We start from the raw sequence: 19,810 nt of genomic DNA, 5'->3' as shown, positions 1-19,810 counted from the left end.
CGTGTCCCTTAAGGGACTGGCCATAAGATGAGAGAACAGACTGATTTTAGAGATGAGTGGGTCACAGGTGAGAAGGGGAGGGAAAGACAGGAGCAAGTGATGGGGCAGGGCCTTGGGGAGAAGACACACAGCAGTGTCAAGGCTTGACGGAAGAGTTGTGGCATGATTGCAATTTCAGGGATCCAGCTACCAGCAATTAGAAAGGTGGCAACCCAGTGTAGTACACATGACTGACTCCCCAGTTTATCATATTGATACAGCACACTGAGGACAGGAAAGAGTTTAAAGTTTGTCTGTCCAGTAAGTGATTCAGGGAAGAGGCCCCAGCACCATGCACCAGCCAGCTTTGCACAGAGCTCAATATGAGAGCCAGAGCACAAGGAGAAAATATTTAGGTCTCTCTACGTGTAAATAGCTGGAGCAGCCTTCCCCGGATCTGTTTGGTCCTCAATCCGTAAATGATGGGGTGTAGCATGGGGGGCACCAGCAGGTACACACTGGTAATGAGAATGAGGGAATGCAGTGGAACGTTGTGGACAAACCGGTGCGTGAGAGAGGAGAAGAAATCTGGGATGTACAAAGCTAAGATGGCACAAAGATGAGAGATGCAGGTCCCAAAAGTTTTGAGCCGGGCATCCTTTGTGGGGAGGCGGAAGATGGCCCGGAGGATCTGAGTATAGGACACGGCGATAAAAAATACATCCATTCCGATGACAGAGAAAAGATCAAACAGACCATAGTAACTACTGATGTGGATGTCAGCACAGGCCAGCTTCACCACGGCTATATGCACACAATAGGAGTGGGGAATGATGTTGGTACTGCAATATGGCCATCGCCTCGCAAGGAAGGGATAGGGTAATGCGAGTATGCCATTGCGCAGCACCACGGCCAGGCCTATCTTGGCCACAACAGAGTTTGTCAGGGTTGTGGAATATCTCAGAGGATGGCAAATGGCCACGTAGCGATCATAAGCCATGGCCACAAGGATTCCAGATTCCATCTCTGAGAAGCAGTGAATGAAGTACATCTGGGTGAGGCAGGCACTGAAATTGATCTCCCTGGAATTGAACCAGAAGATGCTCAGCATTTTGGGCAGGGTGGATGCGGACATGACCAGGTCAGTGACGGCCAGCATGCAGAGGAAATAGTACATGGGCCCATGGAGGCTCTGCTCTGTCTTCACAATGAAGAGGATAGTGAAGTTCCCCAACACAGCTGTGGTGTACATAGCACAGAAGGGGATGGAGATCCAGACGTGGGCTGCCTCCAGGCCAGGAATGCCCAGCAGGATGAAGGTGGAGGGGTTGGTGAAGTGAGTTGTGTTGGAATCGGACATGGAGTAGGGGAGAAGGTGTCCAACTCTGTGGCATAAGTGTGTCTCCTGCATGCACTGTATGTTCCCCTGACTTTCTGTGTGTTCCTAGGGTCTCGGATGAGGGTCGCAGTAGAAATGCCTGAATGGAGAGACAACATCAATATGAGACATTACATGCACAAGTGGAGGCTGTTCTCATGGGAGAAGGAGACAGATCACTCTTCACACACTGAAAAAATACATTTTCATTATTCAGAGACAATAACTATGAATAGTGAGCGTACTAAATCCAATTCCATATTTTGTGGTGCTCCCTGAATTAATAATTCCTTCACTTTGTGTTGGGGGAACCTTAGGAGGCACCAGCAGGAGACAAATGTGGATACTGGTTATCCATCATTGGTCCTTAATGGAAAGAGAGACAGGATAGGGAGTCCATACTGTAGGGAGTTCTCCATTCATCCAGTTGCTCAAAATCTGAGAGTGAAAAAAACACCAAACCTTTGCCAAGACATGTGCTGGGAGAAACATCCCAATTAGAACATGCCTCGGGGAAAAGACCTGAGTGCCATAGATAGCAGCTCAAGAGAAGCACCTGCTCATACACAGCAGTGGACAAAACAAAAGCAGTGTTCCGATCACTAAGATATGGGATGTCTGGATATGTGTTCAGTTTTAGTCACCCAGTCTCTATTATGGATATAGCATAACTAAAAGGGATTTCCCAGAAAGGCTCTGAGAATGGTGGAGGCTGCCATATACAAACACACAGAAATGTCTGGGACTCTCTAGTTTACACAAGAGAGGAAAGGGAAGGCTGAAAGGACTAGGTTTGTTTAGTCTGAAAAAGAGAAGACTGAGCAGGGACATGATAACAGTTTTGAAATACCTAAAAGGTTGTTGCAAGGAGGGAGAAAAATTGTTCTCCTTAACCTCTGATGATAGGTCAAGAAGCAATGGACTTAAATTGCAGCAAGGGTGGGTTAGGTCTCAACTGGAATAATGAAAAGGAGTACTTGTGGCACCTTAGAGACGAACCAATTTATTTGAGCATGAGCTTTCGTGAGCTACAGCTCACTTCATCAGATGCTGTAGCTCACGAAAGCTTATGCTCAAATAAATTGGTTCGTCTCTAAGGTGCCACAAGTACTCCTTTTCTTTTTGCGAATACAGACGAACACGGCTGCTACTCTGAAAACTGGAATAATGTGTCCAATTTGTCTCAACAATATAGTGAAAGGATGTAGAGAACCTGGAAAGGATCCATAGGCAAATAACAAATTGTATGCAAGGGATGGAATGCAAACTGTATGAGCAAGCCAAAGGCACCAGTATATTTATTTGGAAACAGTAGATTAATGGGGGACATGATAGTGGTCTTCAAATACTTGAAAGGCTGCCATAAAAAGGTGGAGAAAAGTTATTCTGTCTTACCACAGAGGAGCAGGACAAGAGGCAATGGGTTCAAATTTCAGCATAGCAGATTTAAATTAAATTTCAGGGAAACCTTCCTAACTGTAAGTACAAGAGGCCAATGGAACAGACTCCCAGGGAAGTCATGGAAGCTCCTTCTGTGGAGGTTTTCTAAAGACGTGTGAATAGCCATCAGTCTTAGATGACTAATACAAACCAAATCCTGCATCTTGTCAGGGGGTTAGACTAGCTGTACTTTGTGTTCCCTTATAAATCTATGGCTCTATCATTTTATCATGTAAAATCATAGAAGATTAGGGTTGGAAGGGACCTCAGGAGGTCATCTAGTCCAACCCCCTGCTCAAAGAAGGGCCAATCCCCAACTAAATTATCACAGCCAGGGCTTTTGTCAACCCTGATCTTAAAAACCTTAAAGGAAAGAGATTCTACCATCTCCCTAGGTAACATAGGCTAGGCCTTAGTCACACACAAGTCTTTTGGCTCAATGCAGCGGTAACTGAATGAAATTTAACGAGCCTGTGTTTTACAGGAGGAGATCAGACTGGATGATCAAATGGTCCCCTCTGTTTTTAAACATTATGGATCTATTGATAAAGAAAGTAAATCAGGCATTTATATTTAATGTGTGTGTAAAAGCGTGTGGACTAACCCCTGCAGCGCCTCCTGCTGGTCTTCATCAGGAATTAGCTCACCAGGCTCCAGAGCACCCTCTGCAGGCCAGTGATCCACCCTATCACTGGACCCACGTCCCTTCCGGACCCGGTGCGCCTTGGATGGCTGCCCCTGGCAGTACACCCACTGTCTCTCAGGGTCCCCCCTACCCGGGGGAACCCACAGCCCCTATCCCCACCTCACCTCAGTGTAAGGCTACTGCCAGTCACCAACTAGCCCCTTGTATCAGGGGCAGACTGCAGTGTAAAAGCCACTCATCACTGGCAAGGAGGGGTGTGGACCTGCTGCCTCGGCCTACCCGTGGGCTGCCCCCTTTGCAACCCCAGTACCTGCCTAGCCTTCTACTAGGCCGCAGCCTGGGATTTTCCAGGCCAGAGCTCCCCAGATCCTTAGGCCTTTACCTAGCCCTGCTTCAACCTAGGTACTCCCTGCAGCCAGGTCCTTCCTTCTCCAAAAGTGAGAGACAGTCAGCGCCTGGCTCACTGCCTACTTATAAGGCCAGCTGAGCCCTAACTGTGGCATGGCCCCAGCTGAGCCTACTTCCCTGCTCAACATGGGCTGTTTGCCCCAGCCACAGCCCCCTCCTGGGCTGTTCTAAGCCCCTCAGGACAGGAGCGGGTGTCTACCCCACTACAGTGTGTCATAACATGAACAAGGGAACATTTAGTTAAATTGAAAGTCTGAACATATAACACTGAGAAAAGAAAATTTCTAACATAATCCATATTTGGCCTGTAGAACTCCTTGCTACTGTTGCCGGCACCCAGTGCCGAGAGGCTGAACAACAGCTTGAGTGGTTCATTACCCGGTGTGCTACACCCAATAATCACAACGGGGTGGAGAAGCAGAAAAGTTTATTTGCAGCTGCAAAAAGGTACAGGGAGAATAAAATCTCAAATCCTGCACAACAGAGCAGGAACTTACACAGGCTTTTATACATCCTTTTTCTCAGCATACTTATCCAATAGCAAGCTGCCCCAAGTATCCATCTAGCCAGCCAATCCAGTTCCCAGCTAGTTCCCTGATTCTCTGTATCATTTGTTAAACTATACATAAAGCTGCTTTATTCAGCATTGTTCTTTCATATCTCCCCTGTTTGGCCTTGCTTAGTTTCAGGCAGTCTGACTCTGCAACATACTGTTGCAGATTCTCAGCATAACTGCTGTGTGTGCCTCCAGGCGGGGGGGCCAAGGACACCTGGGCCTAGTGCGAGGGGGCTTCATCGACACTCGTGGTCTTCCATCCCCTCGAGTTACCTAGTGGCCATGCCCCAGTGTTCCCAACACTACCAACATTACTGGACCAAAAAGCATAGAAGAATGGGATTGACAAATGGATTAGCCATTGTAGGTGGTGCTGGTGGCATCACCTACAGCTAAGTCTGTCTGACACCTTCCATTAGAAAACCTCTTTTTCAGTTGCTTATAAGTTTGCTAAATTTTAGGTGTTCGGACTGAAATTTCCCATGCTGGGTGTCTGCTTCGAGCAGAATTGTTTTTTGAAAGTTTCAGGCAGAACAGTTCAGCCGACTTCTCGAATGAAGCTCGGAGAAAGTATGTGTTACCCATGTTGAAAAATTCTCATTACTGTTCTAGTGAGGAGCCCTAGCACCTCCAAGCTTTCCAGCAGACCCTGCTACACAACCCCCAGCTCCGTCTGCAGGTGGCGGAGTCCCGCTCGGTGCGCCAGAGGTTGGTCCTGGCAGAAGTCATGAGAGTCGGAGACCTCCTGGACTACAACCGGGGAGACTGGCCGGATCCCCTGACGCTCACTCGGTGCATGGGGCTCTCCAGACCTCATACCCCCCGGCACATACTTCAGGAGGTGAAGGCCGTTTTGATACCCACTGCTCGGGCTTATCTCAGCCGAGCCCTGCGCGAGGGCGCACCCTGCCCACCCTCTACCCCAGGCCCGCCGGACCTTTCAATTCGGCCACTAGCCTGTAGATCCCAACAAACCCCTTACCCTTTCACTGCGAGCCGGCTGCATGAACTGCAGCCAGTCAGCTTCCAAACCGCGCCAAGGAAACATCTATACACACTCATGCTTCACACCCTTCACACCCTCACCCTGGTGTCCCGCCCCGATACAAAGTGGCGGGACCTCCTGCCACCTTTGGAGGGTGAGCAGCCCCGGTGGGCCAGCCTGTATTCCACCTTGGTCTCGAGGCCTGTCGAGGACATTAGTTGGCGGCTCCTTCACGGAGCTGTGAGCACGGGTGTGTTTTTGACATGGTTCACCCCCATCCTGGATACTTGCCTGGATACTTTTTGCAACGTGAGGGAAACCCTGGCGCACGTATATCTAGAGTGTGCCAAGCTGCAGCCCCTTTTCTGGCTCCTCACGAATATTTTATTATGTTTTTGGCTCCACTTTTCCCCTCACTTTTTTATCTACACACTCCCCATCCGTGGCCCCACAAAGTCGCGGGATCTCCTGGTTAACCTCCTCCTAGCCCTAGCTAAAACAGCCATCTATAAAACCAGAGAGGGGAGGTTGGCCAATGAAGCGTCCTGTGACTGTAGGGCTGTTTTCCGATCCTCAGTACATTCACGTATACGGGCGGTGTTCCTCTGGGCGGCGTCCACCGGCTCCCTTCACGCCTTCGAGGAGCGGTGGGCGCTGTCTGGGGTTCTCTGCTCGGTGACCCCGTCCGGTTCCCTCCATCTGACCCTTTGATTGAGGGGAAGAGCGAGAGACCCCAGCCGCTGCCGCTGTGGATACCACCATCACTGTCACCTAGGAGGGGTCCTATCACATGTGGGTGTACGTCCCCCCCACCCCCAAACCGCCCACCCCGCAGCCGTGCCCATCTTGTCGGGCACTCTCAGGAGAGGAATAATCGGTGACACTGGGCGTGGCACTAGGTAACTCAGGGGGGTGGAAGACCATGAGTGTCGAGGAAGCCCCCCCACTCTAGGCCACCAGGTAACTCAGGGGGGTGGAAGACCACGAGTGTCGAGGAAGCCCCCCCGCTCTGGGCCCAGGCTAGCCTGAACACTTCTCCCTCCTGAAGGCTGCTGTGTTATACTTTGTGTTTGCTTTTGTTTTGTTGCATAGTTTTGCTTTATCCTTTTTGGTGATTCTTTGTAAGTGTTACACAAATAAAATTATTTTCTGCTTCAAAAAAAAAAAAGTGTCATGCAAATAAAATTCTTCTTTGCTTCAAAAAAACAAAACAAAACAGACAGAGTTCTGAAATGCAAGTGGAGTAGCACACAGCTGGCTCTGGACATCTGTTCTCAGTACTTGCTCTAAAGGGAGTTTTGCCTCACTGGGGAATGAGTGAAGTATGGGCTATGGTCTCAGAGTTTAGCCTTGTCTTGCACATCTACTAACATCTTTCATCCTGAAGGATTCACTGTGCCACTTAAATGCACCACCTCGGGGCGGTAGTCCATCAGGCGGGATGACCAGGGGTGCACAGAAAAGAGTGACATTTTGTCCAGTGATTCTTTGGCAAACTCATCACTTATGGCAAGGGCCCTGGGATGTGTCATGGTTGTGCGGAATGGCAAGAACCGGAGACGTACTTTCTATCCCTCCATACTCACATTGCACTGGGTTTGTCGAGCAGGTGAGCTCCTCAGCAAGAGATGGGTGCCCGTGACTGCTGAAATGGAAGTGTCTTCCCTGCAAATCCCTCTCAGGTAGCCGTGTCCTACAAATCTCTCACTCCATCTTCTGCAGCAGCATCCCATGCTCAGAACTGACACAGGGGTGTGAACTGTTTATAATATAGCTGTGTGTAATCCTAGTGGGATTCATTCAGCCTCTAGAGGAGAAGAGAACATCTGAATGTAAACAGGCTGTAGACAAGCATGTCTACGCTTCTGTGATAATTATCCAGCTTTAGGAGTAAACAGTAATGAAGGAACCTTCGCAAAGGGAGATGAGAACTCCTGGAGTCAGAGAGGAATTGGCTGTTTGTGTATTTGTGTATATTTATAAAATATAGTTGATGAGAAAGAACATAAGGGATAATGGCTAGATGTCCCTCAGCTCTGGTACCCTGTAAATGCCAAGGATGGATGGGTAGATAGTAGACAGACAGATCTGGAGAAAGATGACAGAGGGGAGACATGAGCACTTTCTATGGACATATGGGACTGTCACTACGGGATAAGAGATCAATAAATCTCCTCACTATCATCATACTGTGCCACACCTGTCATTGAAGGTTCTACAAAACAGTTAGCAACGGAAAGTCATTATAAAAACATCCCCAGTATACACATAGGTAAACTGAGGCACGGGGCGATATGAGCAGGCCAAGGTCACACAGAGAATGAGAGACACGATGACAGACAGAATCCAGGAGTCCTGACTTCCCTGCTGTAACCACAGTCTCTCCATACCAGTAGGGAAATGGACTCCTGCTCTTTCAGGGACTGTTTGTTGGGTGGTGTCATAAATATAAAGGGAAAGGTAAACCCCTTTAAAATCCCTCCTGGCCAGAGGAAAAATCCTCTCACCTGTAAAGAGTTAAGAAGCTAAAGGTAACCTCGCTGGCACCTGACCAAAATGACCAATGAGGAGACAAGATACTTTCAAAAACTGGGAGGAGGGAGAAAAACAAAGGGTCTGGGGCTGTCTGTGTGATGCTTTTGCTGGGGACAGAACAGGAATGGAGTCTTAGAACATAGTAAGTAATCTAGCTAGAGATGTGTTAGATTATGATTTCTTTAAATGGCTGAGAAAATAGCTGTGCTGAATAGAATGAATATTTCTGTCTGTGTGTCTTTTTTTGTAACTTAAGGTTTTCCCTAGAGGGATTCTCTATGTTTTGAATCTAATTACCCTGTAAGGTATTCACCATCCTGATTTTACAGAGGTGATTTTTTTTTTTTGCTTCTATTAAAAGTCTTCTTGTAAGGAAACTGATTGCTTTTTCATTGTTCTAAGATCCAAGGGTTTGGGTCTGTGGTCACCTATGCAAATTGGTGAGGATTTTTACCAAACCTTCCCCAGGAAGTGACGTACAAGGGTTGGGATGATTTTGGTGGGAAAGACGTGTCCAAACTCCGTTTTCTCAGGAACCCAGATAAAGTTTGGAGGTGGCAGTGGAAGTCCAAGGGTAAAATAGTTTGTACCTTGGGGAAGTTTTAACCTAAGCTGGTAAAAGTAAGCTCAGGAGGTTTTCATGCAGGTCCCCACATCTGTACCCTAGAGTTCAGAGTGGGGAAGGAACCTTGACAGGTGGGATGCAGAGAAAAGGCTGGAAGAGGGAATCTGAGCGATTGCCATCCTGTCAAGGTGAATCTGAGGTTTTCAGAACTAGCTGGATTTTGTGAGATCCCCACTTCCCTGAGGCGGGAACTCCTGGACTCCACTTCCGCTCCCACTGAGAAAACTGCCAACGCATCATGGTCACTGTGGTCACTTCAAGGGAACAGACTTAGGCTATGTCCACACTTGCAGATTTAAATACATGGGAGTTAACACGCCCCCCCCCCCCGGAGGGTGCTGCAGGGATCGCTCTGCTGTGTGTTCACACTGTCAGCGGCCAGCGCAATGGCATGGCCAGAATTGCAGCACTTGCAGGGCATTCGGAGTGGTGCACCTTGGGCAGCTCCCGCAGAGCACCCCTTCCCCTTCAGCCGCCAAGCTTTGTGGGAAGGGGTCACGGGGCAAACTGGCTCCTGTCCCAGTGCTCCGTCGTGCATTGGTTCGCACCCTAGCAGATGACAGAACAAGGAGCAATGGTCCCAAGTTGCAGTGGGGGAGGTTTAGGTTGGATATTAGAAAAAACTTTTTCACTAGGAATGTGGTGAAACATTGTAATGGGTTACCTAGGGAGGTGGTGGAATCTCCTTCCATAGAAGTTTTTAAGGTCAGGCTTGACAAAGCTCTAGCTGGGATGATTTAGTTGGGGAGTGGTCCTGCTTTGAGCAGGGAGTTGGACTAGATGACCTCCTGAGGTCCCTTTCAACTCTGTTATTCTATGATTCTATGAGTCTGTTCCCCCAAATCAACCGCAGTGACTGTGATCTGTTGGCAGCTTTCTGAGAGGGAGTGGAAGTGGAGTCCCAGAATTCACACTTCCCAGGAGTGGGGAGCTCACAATCTGCAGCTAGTTCTGAAAACCTCGGATTCAATTTAAGAGGATGGTGAAGGATCAGTATCCTTCCAGTGTTTCCTCTTAATCCCATCCAACGAACAGCCTCTGCCAGAACGGGAAGCCATTTCCTCCTTCATGTGAAAGAGAAACGATGGTTATGACAGGGAAGTCAGGACTCCGGGGTGTGGTGAGATGTTGACAGATGTTTAGCTGCATGTGTGTCCCCTCTGTGTGCCACCTCAGCCCTGCGCAGACAACTAGCATGGCAGAAATTGAGCGAACCGCCCAGTGACCATAAGATCCATTAATTGACAAAGGCACCAGGCCAGGTTTATTGTCAATGAAGCACAGTAATGGTATCTCGCAGACTCTCTGTGAGGATGGTAAGACCTGTATGCCCTTGAAAATGGATGCAGCTCAGTCAGTGGTGGAACTTCCCACTAACACAGGAACTCAGTGTAAGGAAGCCTTCCCAGAGATAGCAAGGAGAGAATGGAGAATGGTTGGCCAATGGGGGTGGAGCCCTCACATCACATGCATTGACTTTCCAGCAACTTGAAAGAAAGTATAAAAGAGGGTGAGTGACATCATCACTTGTCTTCACTTCCAAACAAATCAATACCTGAAAGAGTCTCTTGAAGACAAAGGACTTGAAACAAGGGATGGGAACCTAGGCTGCAAAGCAGATGCAGTCTGCATCTCATGAATCTAGAAGCCTGTTTGTGTCATTATTAAGTGTGAGATATTGCTGATCCAAATCCTATCTAGTTTGTACAAGTCTTAAATTGTGACTTTGTTTGATTTCATAGAATCATAGAATCATAGAATATCAGGGTTGGAAGGGACCCCAGAAGATCATCTAGTCCAACCCCCTGCTCAAAGCAGGACCAATTCCCAGTTAAATCATCCCAGCCAGGGCTTTGTCAAGCCTGACCTTAAAAACCTCTAAGGAAGGAGATTCTACCACCTCCCTAGGTAACGCATTCCAGTGTTTCACCACCCTCTTAGTGAAAACGTTTTTCCTAATATCCAATCTAAACCTCCCCCACTGCAACTTGAGACCATTACTCCTCGTTCTGTCATCTGCTACCATTGAGAAAAGTCTAGAGCCATCCTCTTTGGAACCCCCTTTCAGGTTGTTGAAAGCAGCTATCAAATCCCCCCTCATTCTTCTCTTCTGCAGGCTAAACAATCCCAGCTCCCTCAGCCTCTCCTCATAACTCATGTGTTCCAGACCCCTAATCATTTTTGTTGCCCTTCGCTGGACTCTCTCCAATTTATCCACATCCTTCTTGAAGTGTGGGGCCCAAAACTGGACACAGTACTCCAGATGAGGCCTCACCAATGTCGAATAGAGGGGAACGATCACGTCCCTTGATCTGCTCGCTATGCCCCTACTTATACATCCCAAAATGCCATTGGCCTTCTTGGCAACAAGGGCACACTGCTGACTCATATCCAGCTTCTCGTCCACTGTCACCCCCAGGTCCTTTTCCGCAGAACTGCTGCCTAGCCATTCGGTCCCTAGTCTGTAGCGGTGCATTGGATTCTTCCTTCCTAAGTGCAGGACCCTGCACTTATCCTTATTGAACCTCATCAGATTTCTTTTGGCCCAATCCTCCAATTTGTCTAGGTCCTTCTGTATCCTATCCCTCCCCTCCAGCATATCTACCACTCCTCCCAGTTTAGTATCATCCGCAAATTTGCTGAGAGTGCAATCCACACCATCCTCCAGATCATTTATGAAGATATTGAACAAAACCGGCCCCAGGACCGACCCTTGGGGCACTCCACTTGATACCGGCTGTCAACTAGACATGGAGCCATTGATCACTACCCGTTGAGCCGGACAATCTAGCCAGCTTTCTACCCACCTTATAGTGCATTCATCCAGCCCATACTTCCTTAACTTGCTGACAAGAATACTGTGGGAGACCGTGTCAAAAGCTTTGCTAAAGTCAAGAAACAATACATCCACTGCTTTTCCTTCATCCACAGGACCAGTAATCTCATCATAAAAGGCGATTAGATTAGTCAGGCATGACCTTCCCTTGGTGAATCCATGCTGGCTGTTCCTGATCACTTTCCTCTCATGCAAGTGCTTCAGGATTGATTCTTTGAGGACCTGCTCCATGATTTTTCCAGGGACTGAGGTGAGACTGACTGGCCTGTAGTTCCCAGGATCCTCCTTCTTCCCTTTTATAAAGATTGGCACTACATTAGCCTTTTTCCAGTCATCCGGGACTTCCCCGGTTCGCCACGAGTTTTCAAAGATAATGGCCAATGGCTCTGCAATCACAGCCGCCAATTCCTTCAGCACTCTCGGATGCATCTCGTCCAGCCCCATGGACTTGTGCACGTCCAGCTTTTCTAAATAGTCCCTAACCACCTCTATCTCCACAGAGGGCTGGCCATCTCTTCCCCATTTTGTGATTCCCAGCGCAGCAGTCTGGGAGCTGACCTTGTTAGTGAAGACAGAGGCAAAAAAAGCATTGAGTACATTAGCTTTTTCCACATCCTCTGTCACTAGGTTGCCTCCCTCATTCAGTAAGGGGCCCACACTTTCCTTGGCTTTCTTCTTGTTGCCAACATACCTGAAGAAACCCTTCTTGTTACTCTTGACATCTCTCGCTAGCTGCAGCTCCAGGTGTGATTTGGCCCTCCAGATATCATTCCTACATGCCTGAGCAATATTTTTATACTCTTCCCTGGTCATATGTCCAACCTTCCACTTCTTGTAAGCTTCTTTTTTATGTTTAAGATCTGCTAGGATTTCACCATTAAGCCAAGCGGGTCGCCTGCCATATTTACTATTCTTTCGACTCATCGGGATGGTTTGTCCCTGAAACCTCAACAGGGATTCCTTGAAATACAGCCAGCTCTCCTGGACTCCTTTCCCCTTCAAGTTAGTCCCCCAGGGGATCCTGGCTTCCGTTCCCAGAGGGAGTCGAAGTCTGCTTTCCTGAAGTCCAGGGTCCGTATCCTGCTGCTTACCTTTCTTCCCTGCATCAGGATCCTGAACTCAACCAACTCATGGTCACTGCCTCCCAGATTCCCATCCACTTTTGCTTCCCCCACTAATTCTACCCAGTTTGTGAGCAGCAGGTCAAGAAAAGCGCCCCCCCCTAGTTGGCTCCTCTAGCACTTGCGCCAGGAAATTGTCCCCTACACTTTCCAAAAACTTCCTGGATTGTCTATGCACCGCTGTATTGCTCTCCCAGCAGATATCAGGAAAATTAAAGTCACCCATGAGAATCAGGGCATGCGATCTAGTAGCTTCAGTGAGCTGCCGGAAGAAAGCCTCATCTACCTCATCCCCCTGGTCCGGTGGTCTATAGCAGACTCCCACCTCTACATCACTCTTGTTGCTCACACTTCTAAACTTAATCCAGAGACACTCAGGTTTTTCTACAGTTTCGTACCGGAGCTCTGAGCAGTCATACTGCTCCCTTACATACAGTGCTACTCCCCCACCTTTTCTGCCCTGCCTGTCCTTCCTGGACAGTTTATAACCATCCATGACAGTACTCCAGTCATGTGAGTTATCCCACCAAGTCTCTGTTATTCCAATCACGTCATAGTTCCTTGACATCACCAGGACCTCCAGTCCTCCCTGCTTGTTTCCAAGGCTTTGTGCATTTGCATATAAGCACTTGAGATAACCTGTTTATCGCCCCTCATTCTCAGTATGAGGCAGGAGCCCTCCCCTCACAGACATTCCTGCCTGAGCTTCCTCCCGGTATCCCGCTTTCCCACTTATGTCAGGGCTTTGGTCTCCTTCCCCCGGTGAACCTAGTTTAAAGCCCTCCTCACTAGGTTAGCCAGCCTGCTGGCAAAGATGCTCTTCCCTCTCTTCGTAAGATGGAGCCCGTCTCTGCCCAGCACTCCTCCTTCATGGAACACCATCCCATAGTCAAAGAATCCAAAGCCTTCTCTCCGACACCACCTGTGTAGCCATCCGTTGACTTTCACGATTCGATGGTCCCTACCCAGGCCTTTTCCTTCCACGGGGAGGATGGACGAGAACACCACTTGCGCCTCCAACTCCTTTATCCTTCTTCCCAGAGCCACGTAGTCCGCAGTGATCCGCTCAAAGTCATTCTTGGCAGTATCATTGGTGCCCACGTGGAGAAGCAGGAAGGGGTAGCGATCCGAGGGCTTGATGAGTCTCGGCAGTCTCTCCGTCACATCGCGAATCTTAGGCCCTGGCAAGTAGCAGACTTCTCGGTTTTCCCGGTCAGGGTGGCAGATAGATGACTCAGTCCCCCGGAGGAGAGAGTCCCCGACCACCACCACCCGCCTCCTTCTCTTGGGAGTGGTGGTCGTGGAACCCCCAACCTCAGGACATCGCATCTCATGCCTTCCAACCAGCGGAGTCTCCTTCTGCTTTCTCGCCCCAGAGATATCATCTGGTCCACTCTCCGCAACGGTACCTGTGGAGAGAACATGAAAGCGGTTAGTTACCTGTGTCTGTGTTACTGGAACCCGGACATTCCACTTACCTCTTCTGGAGGTAACATGTTGCCAAGCTTCTTCACTGGCCTCTTGGCTCCTCTGTGCAACCTGCTCTGTATCTGTAGAGCTTTGTGCCCCTAGAAGCCTATCCTGAGTTTTGTCCAGAAAATCCTCAGTTTCTCGTATGCAACGCAGGGTCGTTATCTGTTGCTCCAGACCTTCAATCTTTTCTTCCAATATGGAGACCAGCTTGCACTTTGTACAGACAAAGTCGCTTCTGTCCTGTGGAAGAAAGACAAACATGGCACATCCAGTGCAGGTCACAACAGCTGAACCCCCCCTTCCATATCACCTTCCTACTATGAGCTTCCTCAGAGCAGTTTGCAAGATGTAAGCCTCACTGGGCTCACTCCAGGCGAACTCCCAGGCAAACTCCTTCTGTGAGCCAAGGTTGAGAGCAGGGGCAGCAGCCCGGGGTAGGGGATAGAGAAGAGGAGGGGATGGTGTGACCAAGCCACTGCCCAGATTGAGACCCCACCCACGGTTTCTCCCATCATTTGGGAAAGGGGCAAGAGGTAACACCTGTGGAAGGGGGAATGGAGGGAGTTGGTGAAGGCCAATCTGTCCTCCTGGCTGGGATGGGTGCAGGGGAGTGCCCCCCCCCAATGACAGGGGATGTTGGGAGGCTGACCGAGGCAAGGAAATGGGGTACTATGGAAAAGGGACACAAGTGTTTAGGGAGGGGCATGGGTGCATGAAGCAAGGGGTCCAAGCAATGGGGGGAGCAATGGAAGGTAAGGGGAAAAGAGGGGCAAACTAGAAACCTGTGGGAGCAGGGCAGGAAAACCATAGGGACAAGCTCTGGAAGATGGGGTGGGGCAGACAAACTATCCAACCCAGGAGAGCTATGGTGTGGGAGGCAAGCTTACAACACTCCAGGCCTAGCCAGGGAAGGATCCAGGAATGGTTGTGGGGTCCTTGCTTCTCTCCAGAGGGCAGGCCAGCAGGGCCCCCCAAGCAGCAGCATCCAGCCAGCAGGGCAGCCAAATAAAACCGGGTGGTTGCAATAGTGAGGTGAGGGGGCTCCCTCCGAGCCAGAGTGGGAAGGACAATGGCTAATCCCCGACAAGGAATCATAAGAGGGGTGCTGGTGTGAGTAATGTGGAAACTGAACACAAAATGAAAGATTTGATGGTGAAGCCGGCAAGGGGCAAATGTGTTACAAGCTTTGAAGGAACGTTGGACCTCGTGGCTCAGGAGCGTTTCTTAACCATATGTAAAGATGATGTGAAACAGTGTCGAGGGGACAAAAAGATGAAAACTGTGGATGTGATGTGTATCGGAGCAGTCACCCTGCTCCGGCTCAGCCAAAGTTAAAAGCCAGCCCTTGGCGAGGTCTGGGGCTGAGTTGCCAATCAGAAAAGGCTGAGTGGCAGCCAGTGAGGGCCAGACTGGGCCCTATAAAAAGGCTGCAGGGCCAGAAGGCAGGATTCTCTCTCCAGCCTTGGAGGGAGAAGGGCCTAGCTTGGCAACTCCCCAGGCTGAGGCCTTGGATAAAGCCCCAAGCAGGTACTGGGGCTGCAGAGGTGTAGTGCGGGGAAAGGCAGAGGCATCTGGTCCAACCCCCTTGCCAATCATGAATGGCCTTTACGTACTGCAGTTAGCCCCAGTGAGTGGGGGCTGGATGACAACTGGCAGTAACCACTGAGGCAAGGTGGGTGTAGAGGGTTCAGGTTTCCCCGGGGAGTGGAGACCCAATGTGTGGGGGTACTGCAGTGGGCAGAACCCCAGGGTAAGGGGCACCAGGGTCCGGGAGGGACACGGGGGCCTGAGGCAGGTGAGACACTGGCCAGCAGGGGGCGCTCCGAAGCTGGAGTTGAGCTAATTCCCTGGACAACCAGCAGGAGGCGCCGCGCCGGTGAGTCTTCGCTTCGTTACAGGATGGCTTCTCTCTCTGATGATTTTGAGCAAACAGAGGCATCTAGTCTGAATAAACTACAGACACAGGTGTTTAAAGATGGTGGGAAATAGGGTTCCATTTTACCTCATTCCTCTAATTCACAACCCAAATCTCCTTTAAAAGCAGATGAGTCCAGAAGGTGCGACCATTATTATTCCTCTGATCACCTGAGGAATAAACACCCTGTGCTGGGAAGAAGCAGGTAGTCCTTGCACGTTTCAGTGAGTCATAACAGGGACCATAAACTATATTCTAGCCAGAATTTCCCCAGGTAAATCCATCAGGTTTGGATAAGTTTCTTCCATGGCACATTGTGTTCATTGTTGGGCCATCCACTTGAATAGTCCATTCACATTGTGCTGGACACTCTGAATGTAAACTGCCTTGTGGGATTTACCACTATTTAACACATAGTCAATATTCGTAACTGCAAATAAAAAAACGAGACGTGCATACAAATAAGAAAATCACATTCAGCAAACTGTAGCTTTTATATTCACACCTCACACGACCTATTGTTACAAGATTTGTTGCAAATATATAACAATGGTGATATTGAATGAGGAAATGTTATTTACTCCTTGACATAACACAAGAACTAAGCGTCATCCAATCAAAGGAATAGGCAGCAGGTTTCAAACAAACAAAAGGAAGTATTTCTTCACAGTCAAGCTGTGGATAACATCTGCCATAGGATGCCATGTGGATGTGGATAACATTTGCCATAGGATGTTATGAAGGCCAAAACTATGACCTGGTTCTAGAAAGAACTAGAGAAGTCCATCAAGGGCTATTGCCCAGGATGGGCAGGGTTGTTGTCCCTAGCCGCTGTTTGCCAGAAGCTGGTAGTGGGTGACAGAGCATGAATCACATGGGGATTGCCATGTTCTGTTCATTCCCTCTGAAGCATCTGGCACTGGGCACTGTTGGAAGACAGGCTTCTGGGCTATATGGACCATTGTTTTACCCAGTGTGACATTCTGATCTTCTCCTTTAGACCCCAGATGTATCTTCCCCTTCTGTAACCCACTACACCCCACTCTCCTCCCAGAGCTGAGATACATCCCAGGAGTCCTGATGGGGTCTCTCCCTCCACAGAAGTAGTAGCAAAGTAAGAATAAACATTAAAATGTTAACACCAACCAGTAAGTGACTTCCCACAAGATGTGAGAACATGTTACTTTTAGCGGTGACTAGGTCCACTATTTATTTATTTTCCAGATATATATTGTCATAAATATAAAGGGAAGAGTAAACCCCTTAAAAATCCCTCCTGGCCAGAGGAAAGGCCTTTTCACCTGTAAAAGGTTAAGAAGCTAGGATAACCTCTCTGGCACCTGACCAAAATGACCAATGAGGAGACAAGATAGTTTCAAAGCTGGGGGGAGGAAGAAACAAAGGGTCTGGGTCTGTCTATGTGATGTTTTTGCCGGGGGCAGAACAGGAATGGAGTCTTAGAACTTAGTAAGTAATCTTACTAAGTAATCTAGAGATGTGTTAGATTCTGATTTCTTGAAATGGCTGAGAAAATAAGCTGTTCTGAATGGAATGGATATTTCTGTTTTTGTGTCTTTTTGTAACTTAAGGTTTTGCCTAGAGGGATTCTCTATGTTTTGAATCTAATTACCCTGTAAGGTATTTACTGTCCTGATTTTACAGAGGTGATTCTTTTTCCTTTTTCTTCTATTAACCTTCTTCTTGTAAGAAACTGAATGCTTTTTCATTGTTCTTAAAATCCAAGGGTTTGGGTCTATGGTCACCTACACAAATGGGTGAGGATTTTTATCAAACCTTCCCCAGGAAGGGGGGTGCAAGGTTTTGGTGAGGATTTTGGGGGGAATGACGTTTCCAAACAACTCTTTCCCAGGAACCGGTTAAATGTTTGGTGGTGGCAGCGAAAGTCCAAGGGCAAAGGGTAAAATAGTTTGTACCTTGGGGAAGTTTTAACCTATGCTGGTAAAAGTAAGCTTTGGAGGTTTTCATGCAGGTCCCCACATCTGTACCCTAGAGTTCACAGTGGGGAAGGAACCTTGATATACATATATAGGAGGTGGAAAATGTTCCAGCAACTGGCAATGGGAGGCGAAGACAGGAGCAAGCTACAGGGGTAGGGCCTTGGGGAGAAGACACACAGCACGGGTGGAGCTTTGACAGAACAGATGGGGCAAGATTGTCATTTCAGGAGTCCAACTACCAGCAGTTGGAAAGGTGGCAACCCAGTGAATTGCACTTAGACTGATTCCCCAGTTTATCATGCTGACACAGCACAGTAAAGATAGGAATGGGTTTAATGTCTCTTGACTGTCCAGAATAGAATCATAGAATCATAGAATCATAGAATATCAGGGTTGGAAGGGACCCCAGAAGGTCATCTAGTCCAAACCCCTGCTCAAAGCAGGACCAATTCCCAGTTAAATCATCAAATAGCAGCCGTGTTAGCCTGTATCCGAAAAAGAAAAGGAGGACTTGTGGCACCTTAGAGACTAACAAATTTATTTGAGCATAAGCATTTGTGAGCTACAGCTCACTTCATCGGATGCATTCATTAAATGATTCAGGGAAGAAAGCCCAGCACCATGCACCAGCCAGCTCTGCACGAACCTCAGTCTGATAAAACATTTAGGTCCCTTTAGGAGTAAAGAGCCGGAGCAGCCTGCCCCGGATTTGTTTGGTCCTCACCCCGTAGATGATGGGGTGGAGCAAGGGGGGCACCAGGACGTACATATTGGCAATGAGAACAAGGAAGTGCAGTGGCACATTATGGCCAAACCGGTGCGTGAGAGAGGAGAAGAAATCTGGCATATACAAAGCTAAGGTGGCACAAAGGTGAGAGATGCAGGTCCCAAAAGTTTTGAGCCGGGCATCCTTTGTGGGGAGGCGGAAGATGGCCCGGAGGATCTGAGTATAGGACACAGTGATGAAAAACACGTCCATTCCAATCTCAGAGAAAAGATCAAACAGGCCGTAGTAACTACTGATGCGGATGTCAGCACAGGCCAGGTTCACCACGGCTATGTGCTCACAATAGGAGTGGGGGATGACGTTGGTTCTGCAATATGGCCACCCCCTCGCCAGGAAGGGGTAGGGTAATGCGAATATTCCACTGCGCAGCAGGACGGCCAGGCCGATCTTGGCCACAACAGAGTTTGTCAGGATGGTAGAATGTCTCAGGGGATGGCAGATGGCCACATAGCGATCAAAAGCCATGGCCACGAGGATTCCGGACTCCATGGCTGAGAAGCAGTGAAGGACGTACATCTGGGTGAGGCAGGCACTGAAATTGATCTCCCTGGTATTGAACCAGAAGATATTCAGCATTTTGGGCAGGGTGGATGTGGACATGACCAGGTCAGTGATGGCCAGCATGCAGAGGAAATAATACATGGGCCCATGGAGGCTTTGCTCCATCTTTATAATGAACAAGATGGTGAAGTTCCCCAAGACAGCTATGGTGTACATTGTGCAGAAGGGGATGGAGATCCAGATGTGGGCTCCCTCCAAGCCAGGAATGCCAAGCAGGATGAAGGTGGAGGGGTTGTTGAAGTGGGTTGTGTTGGAATCTGACATGGAATAGGGGAGACGGTGTCCAACTCTGAGGCGGAACGCTGTTTCCTGCATGTACCGTACGTTCCCCTGACTTCCTGTGTGTGCCCAGGATGCCTGGATGGAGAGAGAACGTTAATCTGAGATATTACATGCACTACTGGAGGCAATTCTCATGGGTGAAGCAGATTGTTCGCTCTTCACTCACTGAAAAATGACATTTGAATTGTTCAGAGAAAACAACTATGAACAATGACCACATTAAAGCCAGTTCCACATTTTATGGGGCTCCCTGTGTTAATAAGTCCTACACTTAGTGGTGGGGAACCTTAAGAGGCACCAGCAGGAAACACAAGCCTGGATACTG

At 48.7% G+C, this 19,810-nt stretch overlaps 2 protein-coding genes across 2 annotated transcripts; both read right to left on the bottom strand.

Annotated features, from left to right (window-relative positions):
- Positions 1-391: 391 nt before the first annotated feature.
- Positions 392-1,390, bottom strand: LOC144930736 (olfactory receptor 52E4-like). Its single transcript, XM_078853765.1, has one exon. The coding sequence runs from the start codon at positions 1,388-1,390 to the stop codon at positions 392-394; it is 999 nt and encodes a 332-aa protein (XP_078709891.1).
- A 17,129-nt stretch (positions 1,391-18,519) lies between these two features.
- On the bottom strand, positions 18,520-19,518 carry LOC144930734 (olfactory receptor 52E4-like). Its single transcript, XM_078853738.1, has one exon. The coding sequence runs from the start codon at positions 19,516-19,518 to the stop codon at positions 18,520-18,522; it is 999 nt and encodes a 332-aa protein (XP_078709864.1).
- Between the last annotated feature and the right edge of the window lie 292 nt (positions 19,519-19,810).

The sequence above is a fragment of the Lepidochelys kempii genome, chromosome 1, assembly GCF_965140285.1.
Source record: "Lepidochelys kempii isolate rLepKem1 chromosome 1, rLepKem1.hap1, whole genome shotgun sequence".
Lineage (NCBI taxonomy): Eukaryota > Metazoa > Chordata > Testudines > Cheloniidae > Lepidochelys > Lepidochelys kempii.
Note: the sequence above shows the minus strand (reverse complement) of the source record. Positions and strands in the feature narration are given on the sequence as shown.

What these genes read in the sequence shown, in the direction of transcription:
- LOC144930736 (XM_078853765.1), bottom strand. Translation starts at nt 1,390, where the DNA reads ATGCAGGAGACACACTTATGCCACAGAGTTGGACACCTTCTCCCCTAC.
- LOC144930734 (XM_078853738.1), bottom strand. Translation starts at nt 19,518, where the DNA reads ATGCAGGAAACAGCGTTCCGCCTCAGAGTTGGACACCGTCTCCCCTAT.